Source organism: Heterocephalus glaber, unplaced genomic scaffold (assembly GCF_053883595.1).
Source record: "Heterocephalus glaber isolate CG9 unplaced genomic scaffold, H.glaber_assembly_v1.0 deba00001724, whole genome shotgun sequence".
Taxonomy (NCBI): Eukaryota; Metazoa; Chordata; class Mammalia; order Rodentia; family Bathyergidae; genus Heterocephalus; species Heterocephalus glaber.
In genome coordinates this window covers 10,521,346-10,537,229 of record NW_028258435.1, presented here as the reverse complement: position 1 = coordinate 10,537,229, position 15,884 = coordinate 10,521,346, and the positions used below count along the sequence as shown (strand labels likewise).

General features: G+C 42.2%; 1 protein-coding gene across 2 annotated transcripts in view; it reads left to right on the top strand.

The window, feature by feature from the left end:
* The first annotated feature begins 218 nt into the window (after positions 1–218).
* LOC101697846 (zinc finger protein 124-like) overlaps positions 219–15,884 on the top strand; it is a 65,118-nt gene continuing 49,452 nt past the window's right edge. Inside the window, exons 1-2 of one of the 2 annotated variants that reach the window (XM_087199608.1) lie at positions 7,230–10,427; positions 13,977–14,057. In XM_087199608.1, the coding sequence (XP_087055734.1) occupies positions 10,371–10,427; positions 13,977–14,057 (138 nt within the window). In that variant the 5' untranslated portion in view covers positions 7,230–10,370. Of the gene's footprint in view, positions 406–7,229; positions 10,428–13,976; positions 14,058–15,884 lie in introns of those variants that run through there. The other variant, XM_021247245.2, reaches the window with a different exon arrangement.

Sequence of the window (15,884 nt, the reverse complement as noted above, 5' to 3'; positions counted from 1 at the left end):
GCAAAAAAGTAAAAAAAAAAAAAAAAAAAAAAAGTTGTGAGTACACTCTTCTTTAATGCAGGCTAGGACAGGTTAGCAGCCCGGGAGACAAAACGGTCAAGCAGTGTCTGTCTGGGTCATAATCTCCCACTTCAGGTCCAAGCCACACCCCTTAAGGATTCCTTTCTGCAGTCACTCGCGGTTGAGAGGGCGGGCAACGGAGCAGGACCCAATCAGCGTTGAGGGGCGGGCCTTATGAACTGTCCAATCAGGTGGCGAGGACGGTGGGCTCTATTTTCTGGCATCAAAGCCCAGATCCTATGCACAGCGCTGAGAGCCGCCCCAGCTGGCTAGGCCGTCCTGCTTTAGGATTTCTACTGGCTGCAGACTGCGGGAAGCACCCGGGGAGACCCTCCAACGACAATGGTGAGGTTGTGGGACGAGTGCCCTGACTCAGGACAGGACAGGACGGGGCGAGGCCTGGGCGGAAGCGGTGGGAACAGCAATGGCGCCGGCGCCTCTTCGCTGCTGGGATCAGAGCTCCTCCTGGTCTCCGCGCCGTGGACACTCTGTCCTCCCGCCCTGCCTGAGGCAGGTCTACACTGTGTGCCCAGCACCCTGTCTCTCCACAGCCACCCCCGCCAGCCTGGAGTGCAGTTCCGGGCAGCCGCGGCTGCGTCTCCACCTGTGCGCAGAGAGTGGGAATTGTGGGGAGACCCTGCTTCCCGTGGGGAGTTAGCCTGGGGGACCTGTGCTGTGCTGGTTCCCTGGTCTCATTCGTCCCTTTGGCTGACCTGCAGGACCTCAGTTTTATAAATGTCCGCGATGCAGTGTCTCAGAGCCACACGTTAGTTCCTTAGGCCAGTGCTGCCCTGTGATGAGAGTAAATTGCCAAAGTTCCAATTGCCAAACTTAGGAGAAGTGATGATTAGTGCCATGAGAATTGAAAGAAAGGATCGCCAGGCATGGTGGTGCACATCTATATTTCCAGAATTTAAGAGGCTGAGGCAGGAAGTTCGCTCTGAGTTGGAGTCCATCCTGGGCTATCTAGTGAGAATTACATAGTCTGACTGTAAGACCGAGGGCCTTAACCAAACGCTCCGAGGAGCTGACTGCAGCGAAGAACACCCAGGAAGGAACACACCGGACAAGTTGGAAAGTAAAACAGACCTTTATTAGTCTGGCCAGAGGGCACTCCCAAAGCAAAGTAGCTTAGGGAGGCAACTGCCTCAGAGTCCGAGGCTGTTTTTATAGGGGGTTGCAGGGGAAGTTAGCAAGCAGAACTTATAGAAAAGAGAAAAAAATGTTGATGGTCAAAAGATGTTTGCAGATTGTCTTATAGATAGCTGTGTCCGGAACATCGGTTTCGGACAAACAAGGAGATGGGTAATTCACTTAGGGACTCTATGTTTGTTACAGACTTTATCTTATGTCCCAGAACTGACAAGCATCTTTAACCATTAACTCACATTCAGTTACATTTGGGGCTAGGGGAGTTTTATGATTACAAAGTTATGCAGTCCCACATTCTCCACTGGTTTTACAGCTTAAGTAATCTTACGTATAAATGCAGGCATCCATCGTATACAACAGCATGACAATAGTAAGCATATACACACAACTATAATGAGAAGAAAAAGTTGTTTTAACCATTGTAGGTTGGGCAGCCATTTAGTTAGCCATTGGAACAAGTCCCAGCCGTCTTCATCATGTACCCTTTGAGCCAGGTCTTCTAATTGTTTTACCTTTTTTTTTGATTTTTGGACTATTGTCAGTCAGATTGAAACAACACCTATTTTTTATTTTCTCACAACCTTGGTGGTGGAAGAGCAACAAATAGTCTATTGCTGCCCTATTATCTAAGATTGCCTGTCTTTGTTCCTGTAACTCTTGGTTAATTAATGCCAAGGCTAATGAGGTAGCATTTAACCCTTTGACCACTTTTCATGCTAGTTTTCGCACTGTCTTTTCAGTATGTACTCCTATGGAAGGCAGAGCAACAAAAGATGCTATCATAGTTATCACTTCAGCATCTATCAACAGACCTATATCATCATCACATCCTGGTGCTGTATAAGGTGACCAACGTTTAGTCCTATTGGCACAATCAAATCAGTTCTATCTGGTAAAACTACAGCTAGATGACTCAAGCAGCAATGGGTCTTGGTCAGATTGGCTGGAATATAATTGAAAGTTATTCCTTCACAGGTATAAAACCATCTTGTTGGCAGGGAGATATGGCAATTGTTGTATACAATTTTTTTGTTTTATATGGCAGGGCATCTCTTCTGACCGTTTTATTCTCAGACATTTGGTTGTACAATTTTCATACATAGCACATGGGGTATTATTTGACATAATTACCCTGGGTGTATATAATTTGACAGCATTTTTAGCTTTACGACATGAGGCATGTCCCCAATTATAATTATCTATATAAGTGAGATTTTTTCTGGCATGTCTTTGAACAGGGTATAGGGTCATATTAATTCTAAAGAGGTGCACACCAGAATGAGACAGCTTCCCAGTACATAATGGAAATTTACATCAACATTTAGACAGAATTCAGACAGATTAAGTGAGTTTGCCAATTGAATCCATACAATTTTTGTGTGAGCTAGACCTCTTGGGGGCAGTACTGCCAGTGTCCCAGAGAATATTATCATGAAGGTGAAACATCTCCAACCCGCTCCAATCTTGGCTTTTGGTCACCTGGTTGGCTGATAACCTTCCATTTGTCCTTTGTGACATCCACAGGGGGTCCTGCTTTTAGATGGTTGCGATGTATCCAGGCAGAATGTCCAGCTACCTTCACTGCCAAGGGAGTTGACAGGAAAACAGTAACCGGTCCCTTCCAACATGGTTCCAGGGTCTTGGAATCAAACCTGTGAATAAAAACCAAATCTCCCGCCTTATAGGGTAAAGGTTGTAAAAGTTTTTTATTGGGACTAGGCATTTTCTTTCATAACTTACCATGTAGCTCTGATTGAAGCTGGTGAACTGCTTTTAAGGATTTTAGGAGGCAAAGGTGGGAAAACTTTTCCTTTAATTCTACATCTACTAATGGGATGATTGGGGGAGTTCATCCATAAACAATCTGGAAGGGAGACACATTCAGGGGAGGCTTGGGAGTACACCTTGTTCAGAGGAGGGCAAAAGGGAGAAGCTCTACCCAACCTAGTTCAGTCTCCAAGCATAATTTAGTCAGAATCTCCTTTAAAGTTCGATTTGCTTTTTTTTTTTTTTCTACGTGTCCTGAACTTTGAGGCCTATAGGCACAGTGTAGATTTCACCTTATTCCAAGGATATTACTAATTAATTTAGATATCTTGGCCGTAAAGGCTGGACCATTGTCGGACCCCAGGGCTAAGGGCAGACCAAAACAGGGAACTATTTCTGTCAAGAGCTTTTTGACTGTTACCTCAGCTGTCTCCCTCTTAATGGGGTATGCTTTTACCCATCCTGAAAAGGTATCCACAAAAACTAGCAAGTATTTGTACCCATACATGCCAGGCTTTATCTCAGTAAAGTCCAATTCCCAATGTTCTCCTGGAGTTAGCCCTCTGTGCCGGACCCCAGGGGGCCTGGTTATCCTGTTTGCGTTTACCTTGAGGCAGGTGGGGGCATCGTCTCACCATGTCCTGGGCCTTTTGGGCCAATCCCTCACTGATGTAATGGGGTTGTAGGGCAGCCATCATCCTTTTCTCACTGAGGTGGGTGGACTCATGTAGTTTACATAACAATGTGTCTGCTACAGCAGCGGGGAGCATCACCTTTTCATCGTTAGTCGTCCACCATCCATGTTTTCCTTGAGTCCAGTGCTTCCCGCTCGTTTTAGCCACTTCTTTATCTGTGTATTCAGGTTTTTCTGGGAGTACTGGCATGGGTAGCAAAACCATTTGCTTCCCCACTGATTTTTGGGCAGCTTGTTTTGCTGCCTGATCAGCAGCATTGTTGGCAATCACCTCGGGGCTAGACCCCTTTTGGTGCTCATGGCAATGGATGATGGCAACCTCTTGTGGCAACCAGATAGCTTGTAGTAAGGCCAATATTTCAGTCTTGTTTTTAATTTCTTTCCCTTCGGAGGTCAGCAGCCCTCTATTTTGATAAATCTCCCCATGTACATGGGCGGTGGCAAAAGCATAACGGCTGTCAGTGAATATATTTATCCTTTTTCCTTTCCCCAGTTCCAGAGCCTTAGTCAGAGCAATCAGCTCAGCCCTCTGTGCTGATGTCCCTTGAGGTAGCCCCTACTCCCATTCTACCTGTTGGTCCTGGTTGACCACCGCCGCTCCAGCATACCATACACCATTATGAATGAAACTGCACCCATCAGTGTAGAACGTGGTCTGTGCGAAGGGGAGGGCCTAGTCCGTCAAGTCTGGATGCCCTCCCCTCGAGTTTTCAAGAGTCTCGAGGCAATCATGGATGGGCATTTGTTTGTCAGATTCTGGGAGTAGAGTAGCCGGATTGAGGCTAGCGGTGGTGGCAACTTAATGTGTGGCTGTTCCAACAAGAGTCCTTGATATTGTAACAGCCTAGCATTAGACAGCCACTTGCTAGGCAAGCTATTCAACAAGGGCTCAATGGCATGGGGAGTGATCAGAGTCAAATCCTGTCCAAAGGTCAATTTGTCAGCCTCTCAGGTTAAAGCAGCTGCTCCTGCTACTGTCCTCAGACAAGTGGGCCACCCTCAGGCCACTGGGTCAAGCTTCTTTAAGAGGTATGCCACAGGTCACTTCCATGACCCCAAAAGCTGAGTAATCACTCCCTTAGCCACCCCGTTTTTCTCTGCCACATACAGGGTGAAGGGCTTGTTTAAGTCTGGCAATGCCAGGGCTGGTGCTGATGTAAGTGCAGTCTTAAGCAATTGAAATGCCTGTTGACAAGCCTCAGTCCATTCAAAGAGCATATCCCCCCCCCCAGTGACTTCATGCAGGGGTTTTGCAATTTCAGCAAAGGCAGGAATCCAAATTCTACAATACCCAATCGCCCCTAGGAATTCTCCCACCTGTTTCTTTGAGCTCGCCTCCAGGATCTGGAGAATTGCAGATACCCTTAATTCTGCCAGCCTCCTCTTTCCCTTTTCAAGAATGTAGCCCAAGTAGGTTACCTTGGTCCGACAGAGCTGAGCTTTCTTCCAAGACACCCGATATCCCAGTTCTTGGAGGGCTTTCAGGAGGCCCTTGGTGGCTGCAATGCATTCTTTATTGGTTGAAGTTGCCACCAGGAGGTCATTGACGTACTGAAGAATAGTCGCCTGAGGAAACATTTTTCTTACCTCTTGTAAATCTTTGCCAAGAGCTTCCCCGAACAGAGTGGGGGAGTTTTTGAATCCCTGTGCCAGCCAGGTCCATGTCAGCTGTCCGATAGTCCCGGTGTCTGGGTCAGTCCATTCGAAGGCAAAGAGGGGCTGGCTCGCAGGTGCTAGAGATAGGCTGAAAAAACTCATCTTTGAGGTATCTTTGAGGTCTAACACTGAGTACCACACATGAGCAGGAAGGGATGAGACTCAACAGGGTATAGGGGTTTGGTACCTTTGGGTGAACTGTCTCCACCTGGCTGTTTACTTCCTGTAAATCCTGTACTGGTCTGAAGTCTGAAGTGCCAGCCTTCCTCACAGGAAGCAGGGGTGTATTCCAGGCTGACTGGCAAGGGATCAAGATGCCAGCTTCCTGGATGGAGTTGGTGGATGTGCTTGGATATCCCTACTTTGGCCTCCAGCTGGAGGGGGTACTGTCACACACGGGCGGGGGTGGCAGAGGCCAACAATTGAACCACCATTGGGGCATGGTGTTTGGCCAGCCCAGGTGGGTTGGTCTCAGCCCACACCCGGGGAAACTTTTTCTGAAGGTAGTCCCATTTTTGTTCAGGAGGTTCTGCGCCCTCCTTTAGCAGCTTAAATTCATCTTCAAGGGGAACTGTTACCATAATGGCAGAGGGTGACTTGAGTTCAAAAGTCCCTCCTTCAGGCTCAAAGGAAATAACAGCCCCCAATTTTTGTAACAAATCTCTTCCCAGCAACAGATATGGGCACTGTGGGATAACTAAGAAGGAATGGGTAACAGTACCTTTTCCCAGATTTACAGTTCGTTTAGTGGTCCAAGGATAAGAGGCCGACTTTCCTGTGGCCCTGGTAATGGAGGACTTTAGGGAAGAAAGGGTTCCAAGGGGGATCTTCAGGACAGAGTGGGCCACACCAGTGTCCACAAGGAATTGGACATCTGTTCCCCCTATTTCCAAAGTCACCATAGGCTCATTAGGGTCAAGTGGCCATGAGCCTTGGCCTTGTCAATCTTCTTCATCTACCAGGAGAACTCCATCTCCTTCTTTCTTAGTCTCTTTCTCTCTCTTTCTTTTTAACTTTTCACACTCCCTTTTATAATGGCCCTTCTCCTTGCAATATGTGCATTGATCCTTCTCTAACAAGGGCCGTACTTTACCTTTATCCTCTTTTTTATTTTCTCTGCATTCCTTTTGGATGAACCCTCCATCTGCTAAGGCTGCAATATTTGCTTTTCCTATCTTTTTAGCCATTCTGTCATCAAAAGGATCCCTGTTATTAAACACCTTCATTGCCACACTGATCAATTTTTCCCTATTTTCCCCCTCAAATCCCTCCATCTGCTGCAATTTCTTTCTAATATCTGGGGCTGACTGAGTGACAAAAGCCAAATTAATTGCCTGTCGGTTTGCAGGGGCATCTGGGTCAATTGGAGTATACGTACGGCATGCTTCCAACAGATGCTCCAGAAAGCCAGAAGGGAATTCCTCAGGTCCTTGGAGGACCTTGCTTACCTTGTTCAAATTGGTAGACTTTCGAGTGGCTCCCCTCAAGCCTGCTAGGAGATGCTGACGGTAGTTTTGGAGAGCTTCTCTCCCGCCCGAGGAATTAGCTTGCCACGGGGGATGGGTGGATGGAAGTTGTGCCTCAACACGGGCCCGTTGTTGCTCATCGAGTGGGCCCTCTGTTCCTCCCAACACTGACTTTATGGCTTGCCCTCGGATCCTCTCTCTTTCCTTGGAGGTAAAAAGGGCTTGGAGGAGTTGCTGACAGTCATCCCAGGTTGGGTCATGGGTATGAAAAACAGATTCTAGGAGGGAGATCAAAGCCTGGGGCTTTTCTGAAAAAGGGGGATTTTGATGTTTCCAATTGTACAAGTCACTGGTAGAATAAGGGATATAGACATAATGACCCTGTTCTATTTCCCTAAGAGACAGAAGAGGAACTGAACTAGTCCCTTCAGTGAGAGCTCCTCAGGGACCATAAGCTGCCCCTGTTCTCGTGTGGGAGGGGGAGGTTATAGAATCTGGAGATTTTCCTTCTTCGGGAAGAGGAGGGGAGAGAGAGTTTCGAGCTCTGGGGCCGACTTTATCAGAGGAGGAGGATGGCTCCACATAGGGTGGAGGTCTTATAACAAGATCTAAGGGGTCAGGATCTTGTGAGAGCACCAGCTTGGGAGCCCGGCTTTGGCCTCTTGGGGTTCCCTTGGGGCCATAACCAGAATTCGAGAGTTTGTTCTCAGGGAACAAACTCTGCAACCATGCCGGAGGCTCTTGACAAGCCCAGACCCAGATATTTATATATGGAAACTGATCAGGGTGACTAGGGTGACCGGTGACCTTTTTCCATACAGCCCGACAGAGGCTTGGGTCAAAAGAGCCCTCAGCTGGCCATCCAACTCCAAAGGCTGGCCATTCCAATTGACACAGGGAGTGAAGTTTTGCATGAGAGAATTTAACCCCATATTCATCCTCCTGTTTGGGAGAAAAAGCCAATTTAAAATTAGTGAGAAAACAGTCCAACGGAGTATTCTTGGAGCAGGATCCTCCCATCTCTGCCCTTGATGGTTTGGAAAGAAATGCAAAATTAAACACAACGGAGAGGACACTAACGTATGAACGACAAGACAAACAGGCACCACAACAGAAATGAAACCAAATCTTCCCTTGTTCCTCGTCAGGAACCTTGGGGTCAGGGGAGGCTCCCCGGCTCGTCAGCCACCTCACTCCTGACTTAACAAACAGTTGCAACCGGCCAAAAAACTTAACCTCCAGAGGTTTTCTGAGGTCTGTGCCTGAGAGTCTCCTGCTGGATCCTGCCTCAGAGTCTCGGCTGAACCGGGGTTCCTTACCTGGGGATCTTGCTGGGGCCACCAAAATGTAAGACCGAGGGCCTTACCAAACGCTCTGAGGAGCTGACTGCAGCGAAGAACACCCAGGAAGGAACACACCGGACAAGTTGGAAAGTAAAACAGACCTTTATTAGTCTGGCCAGAGGGCACTCCCAAAGCAAAGTAGGCAACTGGCTCAGAGTCTGAGGCTGTTTTTATAGGGGGTTGCAGGGGAAGTTAGCAAGCAGAACTTACAGAAAAGAGAAAAAAATGTTGATGGTCAAAAGATGTTTGCAGATTGTCTTATAGATAGCTGTGTCCAGAACATCGGTTTCGGACAAACAAGGAGATGGGTAATTCACTTAGGAACTCTATGTTTGTTACAGACTTTATCTTGTGTCCCAGAACTAACAAGCATCTTTAACCATTAACTCACATTCAATCACAATTGGGGCTAGGGGAGTTTTATGATTACAAAGTTATGCAGTTCCACATGACCCTGAGTCAAACAACAAGACAAGACAGAAAGAGAGGTTTAACATGGCTGGTGATGTGAGTCGGTGATGGGGCCATTGCCAAGCAGGCAGTGAACTCCTGTGTTATATACACAGCAATGCAAAAGCAATTGTCATCTTAATGAGTTAGGTGGCACCTCTACTAACAGAGAGGCCACTTAAGTGAGGCCTTCCCATAGAGTTTGAATGCTGAGAGAAATGGAGGGGATGTTAATGTGTGAGCAAGTGCAGGAGAAAATGTTCCTGCTAAAGTCTACTTCCAGAAGGAACTGACTGTTACACACACAGTGTGAGAGTCATTAAACTCTGGCATCTGCAAAGATGATAGGAGTGGAAAAGCATAAAGGCAGCTCCTCAAATAATTGCTATAGTCCTTGGACCTATAGACATGAGCTCTGCCGCCATATGAATGGTTACTGATAAAGGAGTTTTCTGTGCAGGGAGGAGGAAATGGGAGGAGAAAGAAAATGAGAGAGGAGGGGATGGTGATAATGGTAAAATCCACACCTCCAACAGAGAGGGCCTTTCCCTGAGGATAGCTTGTTAGTGTGACATTAAAGAATTGTTGTGTGCTGAAGCAATCTGAGAATGAGTCCAATATTACAGGCAATAAGGAAGGAAAAGACTAAATATTAGATAAATTAGATAAATATTTTTTCTCTTATTACTGATCAGATAACCTAGTGGATTTTTTGTTTGTTGAGACAGAATGATTCCATGTAGTTCAGGCTGTCCTTGAACTTATTATGTGGACCAAGTTTGCCTCCAACTTGTGGCAATCCTTCTGACTTTGAGTACTGAGAATAGAAGTGTCTGCCTATACACTTGGCCCTAATTGTTTTTGAAGAAAAAAATGGAAATTAGGAAACTGTCTGACCTTGTCTGACAGAAGCCATGCTACATGCATTTTATCAAATACAGGTCAATATAAGTGTGTTTATCAATTTTAAAGAAGGCAAGGGTTAGCAATGTTTGCTAGATCATGTACATTCAGTGCATTTTCAATACATTGTATTTTGAATTGCCTGTGGGTTGACCAAGATATTTTTACTTGGTAATTCAAGCAGAATATGTAGACCCATTCCTTCAACTCTTTGTAAGTGCTTCTCTGTAGAATATGAAACTTATCACACTGTGATAAGTATGCTGTGTTAAGTGCTGTATTAATTAGGTTCTCCCAAGCAACTAAACTCAGATATATTGGGGGTAGAGTTTTAATTTTTTAAAAAAATCCTGTGGCTTTTATTTTCTCACTTTGGTTTGATGTCATTGTTTACTTATTAGTTTTAGTATTATAGAGAGGTGTGCCACTCCAGTCATACTGTCTGTCTTGTTTCATTAGGAAATGAGTCTAAGATAGAAATTGTCAGTGATCAGACACAGGGCTGAGCAGTTGGACCACAAGACACGAAGCATGTACAATGCTGAAGAGAAAACACTTCCATTCCTAGTTCTATTTTATGCTGATTGTAGGAACCATTCTTACTCCCTCAATCTTGGAAAAAGTATATGACTTTCTATTCTACCCTTTTCTGTTTTTCCACTGCCTCTTTCTTGCCTTAATGGGCTGAACTCATGTCAGCCTAGAACTATCACCTCCCAGACTTGGGACCTTTTTTTCCTTTTCAGTGACTTAACATCTGTCTGTGGAAAGAGGTGACCACAAGCATTTGTTCTGTGTTCCTTATGTGGCTGGAGTCTGCAGTCCCTGAGTTTCCCATAAGTTCTCCTGAATTCCACACACTCTGTGAGCAACTCTCTCATGTTGGCATCCTGGAGAAGCCTGTGGGAACGGCCTCTGCAGAAGGGCACAGCTGAGGTAAAGCACAGAGCTTCAGTTCCTTCACCCCTTAGTCTGGCCTCTGCACCCCCAATTTGTGTAATCATGGCACAGTAAGCAATAGAAATATTTTTGAAATTTGGCTCTAGTAGAATCAGAAAGTCAGTAGAGATGGAAGAAGAAGAGAATAAGCATTGGATTGATGACACATGCCTGTAAACCCAGAATTCATGAGGCTGAAGCAAAAGGATTGCCGTGAGTTCCAAGACAGCCTGAGCTGCATAGGGTGACCCTGTCTCCAAAAAAAAGAGAGGAAAGAAAAAGTGTGCAAGTACCAACTAGGAGTATTTTGGGTCACTCAGCTTGGGGTTGGGGTGCAGAGATAGATGGCAACTCCTGAGGTCTTTTTGGCCTCTCATGGTGCCATGTCATTCAGAAGCTTACGTGTCCACTACACTTGCTAAGTCACATTTTTCAGCCACTGCTGAGTCCATACTTCACAAAACATGTGGATGTAATACAACATCTTTTAAATTTCCACAGTTATGAGAAAGCAGACTTTTCAAGTTCTGTCACTGCTATAAATATGCCGGAAGCATTCTCTTTCTTGCTGCCCTAGAAACAGATTAGAGAAAGTATCACTGATGCTCAGGTCCGCTTTTGCTAGTGCCCAGAGTGTATAGCAATTTAAATCTCATACACGCTCTCCACACACTGCCACCAGGGGGCAATATTTCTTATTTCTCTTCCCCCAAACCAGCACATTTTTTTCAAATTTGATGAATTTTACTAATTTTAATTGATATTCATTTCTATTTTCCCTGTCTTTTATGTCCTTTTTCCCCCTTTCCTGTGTAAGACCTTCTGTAATTTATTTGCTTATATGTTTATATTAGTGTTGGGGCTAGGTTTTTTTTTTTTTTTTTTTTGGTACTGGAGATCGAATTCAGGTCCTAGCACTTGCGCAGCAGGTGGCAAAACCACTGAGCCAAACCCCCAGCCCTGAGGCTAGTTTTTTAATAAGCTATTTTCTAGTTATTTATCACTGGTAGAGAATGAAAATACTTTCTATAATTTTTAATCTGCAGATTAATGAGGAATATTCTTTGCTGAACAGAAACCTTGTTACTCTTTTTTGTATTTTTTTACAGTCACCTCAACATTTGTGCCTTTACAAATTTAAATCTGAAGATTTTCCCAGCCTTATCAGATGAAAAAGTGAATTTCTTATACCTTCTTCCATATTTTACAGTTTCTTATTTTGTGTTTTTGCCTTATATCTGCCTGGGGTACACCTTGCAAAGTTTGTGATGAAAAAGTCAGGTTTACTTGGGCCACAAAATGTATAATTTACCACCATAAATGTGTAATCCATCACTTGTTTCTCTTGCTTTATACTGCCAACCATATCAAATCTCACTTTAGAATAAAGCAGAAGTATTTATTGATATTTCTTATAAATTTAGTGTGTCTAAATATTGTCTCATTTTCAGACTTAAATGACTATACCTCTAGATTGTGTCCCAAAAGTTGGAAAGGTAAACTTCTCTTTGCTTGGTTTTTTTTTGTTGTTCTTTTTTTTTTTTTTTTTTTTTTTTTTGAGAGATTTGAAGAATATAGTGCTGTTCTTTGTTTTTGAGAAGGGATTGTAGAAAATTTTTGTCACACATATAGTTGCTTCAGTGGTATTAAAATATAATTTGAAATTGTATTGTATTAAGAATATAATTATATTATTACTATATGTTAATCTTAATTGTATTAAGAATAAAATTTGAAAATTTTATAGAATATCACATCAACTCTAAGTCTGTACATTATTTTCTACATGCTCAGATTACCTTCTCCAATTTATTTGTCTTTTGATTTTTTAAAATGGGGATTCCCTATGTGTTCAGGTGACCTTGAATTCATTATGTAGCCCAGGGTGAACAAGAACTTGTGTTATAGCTGGACATGGTGCATCCTTGAAATCCCAGCACTTGGGAGGCTGAGGCAAAAGGATTGCCTTGAGTTGGAGGCCATCCTGGGGTACATAGTGAGTCCAATACCAGCCTGAACTACATAGCAAGACACTGTCTCCAAAAAAAACCCCCAAAAGAATAAAGAACTTGTGGTTTTCTTCTGCCTCAACCCACCTTAACTGCCTGGCTGTCAGATTTTTTCTGTGCATGTGGCTGATTTTTAAAGAATTTGTTGATAAGGCTTTATAAAGGTAGATATATAAATGCTTGGAAGTGTATGAGTATTTCTCATTGCTGATTAAGTCTTTACATTGATATGTGAGGATTTTCTTATATAATGCAAAATATTGGCATAGATTGAGGCAAGTAGCAGAGTGGTCCATCTGATAATTCCTTTTAAAGCTGATGTTAGAAGTTTATGCAAAAATTGATAAAAGTTCATTCTTCTAATAAAATGTTTTTAAAAACATAGTTTCTTCCCTAAAATGTTCATGATGTTCACATAAGTATATTCTTTCACTTTTTTTTTTTTTCATTCTTTCACTTTTGATTCTATTAAGAAAATGGCCTGGGATGTAGCTCAGCAGCACAGCACCTGCCTGGCAAGCATAAGGCCCTGAATTTGATTCCCAGTACCAAAAAAAAAACAAAGGAGAAAAAATAACAAATCATTCTTTAAACTTCTAGTATGTCTCATCCTTAAACAAACCAAAGACTGTTTGTTTCTCTGTAGTTACTATGTGAATACTGACCTTGATTGACAAAAAGATTTGAGAGCTATTCCTTATACTATGTTTTTTTATTCCAAATCCTTTGGCTTTTTTGTATTCATATAGTTTTAGTATTAAAACTATGGGAAAGACTATAATATTTTTCAGTTATTCTCTGACAAGATAGATCTTCTCGTCATGTTACATCTTGATCCTTTCATCATCTATGGATAATGATTTGGCCTCTTCCATTTCAATCCTCATGATGTGAATTTTGGTCTCATGTGACAGAACAGTGGGGACAGTGAATGTCTTTGACTCATTTCTGATCCTAAAAGAATTCATGTAGCGTGTCTCTATTTAGAGTCCCATATATTAGTTTCATGGTATATGTACTTTGTCTATTTACTAATCCCTTTCAGTTTTTTATTACAGACATTTAATGAATAATTAATAGAAATTGAGATTTAGAAAACATGTTTATGCCAAGATTCAAATAATCACGTGAGGTTTTTCTTTGTTGATTTACATTCCTTTTGCTGAACTGTCTTAATCTTTGATAAAATATACAAACCACTTAATTGTGATATTTTGACTGTGTGGGTGTGTATGTATATGTGTGAAAATGTGATTGTGTGTTTGTGTATATGTTACTTCAGATTAGGACTAGGACATCACATATACTAGTGACTGATGCTACCACTTAGCTTCTTGCCAAGATGAGAAGCTATTTTCGACCAAACTCTTGTAATATGCTAGTTCATGTTTTATCCTGGCTATGAAAATCTGTATGCATAGGTGTTACAGTCATTTTTGTAACCATGTTGCCCATTTTCAGGTAAAGATCATAGTAACTTGATGAAATTTCTGTAGAGATATCCTATTTATATATGTATGTATGTATTTATTTCTAGACAGGGTCTTACTCTGTTGCCCAGGCTGACCATGAACTCATGAATTCTCCTGCCTCAGTCTCCCAAATGCTGACATTACAGGTATTTACAACCATGCCTGGCTCTCCTACCCCCTCTTTTTTTTTAATTAGACATGGGAGACCTTGTCTAGCTGAGCATATGTTTTTTTTTTTTAGTAAAATGGTTGCATTTGTATATATTTTATATACATAACATATGATGAGGAATTGGTGCATACAAATCTCATGTTGATCTGTATCTTAAAGTTTCATGGAAACACCTGTAATCCCATTGGGAGATGAATTTATAAAGGGAAGGTTTTTGTATGTGTGCCATAAATAGTTTGACAGTTTTCAAAGAAAATAACAAGTACAAAATACCATGGAGAAATTTTCTTAGAGTATTGTGACTGGAACTCATAAGAAATCATTTACAGGGCTAGGGATGTAGCTCAGTGATTTCGCCACCTGCTGCACAAGCGCAAGGACCCGAGTTTGATCCCTGGTGCCAAAAAAAAAAAAAAAAATCATTTACAACAGAGGAATAACAGAGATCATTTATGACAGAGGAAGCTCCTGACAAAACAGGAAGAGAAGAGAAGTGACAAGAATGCCCTGCCACATAGGAAAACTAAGCACATCTGCTGTCAGTGTAAGCGAGATGTGTGCTTGGAACATGCAGTTGTCATGTATGAAGACTGTCTTGGTTGTGACAGTTGAAGCAAAGATTATTTTTATTATAGAGTTCTATTGATAGTTTCATTTTAATTCATATAGTTTTTGATTTCTGATGTTCTCAGGTTTTGTAAGCAAGTACACAGCTGATGTAAAAATGTTACTGCCTATTCTAAGTACTCATTATACATTTGATATTTTATTTTATTTATATCTTATTTCCCTCCTAAGTACATGTTGTACAATACAGTGGGAAGCCCTTGACAAAACAGGAAGAGAGGTGACAGGATTTGCCTGCTACATAGGAAATGAAAGCTAAGCACATGTGCAGTCAATATCAGCATTACATGTGTGTGTGGAACATGCTGTTGTTATGTATGAAGACTGCCATAGGTATGATAATTGAAGGAAAGATTTTTTTATAGAGTTCTATTGGTATTTTCATTGTAGCTCATATAGGAATTTATTTCTGTTGTTATTTTTTAGACTTTGTAAACCAAAGAACGGTTGATGAAAATTTTGCTGCTTTTCTATAAACAAATATGAAAAATTCAATACTTTCTTTTACTAATATTTTCCTGTTAAGTACTCATTGTTTAATATAATAAAACTCAAAATTAAAATTGATATTTCATCAACAGAAATATTCTAAAGAATAAATGTCAGTGTAATACTCCCATGTTTATTGCCCTTTATGACAAAATTAATGTTATCCTCTGCTGATATAGAAAGGACAACCTACTCAATGAAACTGTATGAAGAGATGGTTTTCAAAAGGTAAACAAAACATGTAAATTTTAGGCACAGAACAATATTCAACTACAATGGTGAGGTAACCTCCAATGCACAAGGAAAAAAGGATAATTCTGATTTGATTATTTGATCTGCACATTTTTTGTCATGAAAATCAGGGTTAGGGCTAAGGTTGATGGTTAGTGCTGAAAGATTTGTATTGAGCACCTTTGTCTCGCTTAACTTATCAGTGTTGCTGAGAAGTAGACAAATAACATGAACTTGCCAGCAGGAATTTAAAGGTCAGTGACTGTATGCTGAGACCCATGTTAAAAAGCAAATGGCAGCTTGGGATTTAGCTCAGCAGCACAGCACCTGCCTCTCAAGTGCAAGGTGCCGAGTTCGAGCCCCATACCAAAAAATAAAAGCAAATGTCACTGTACTTCTCCTTGGTACACTTTGTCCTGAAGACCCTTACCTTGCAACCCCCCAACCCCTACAT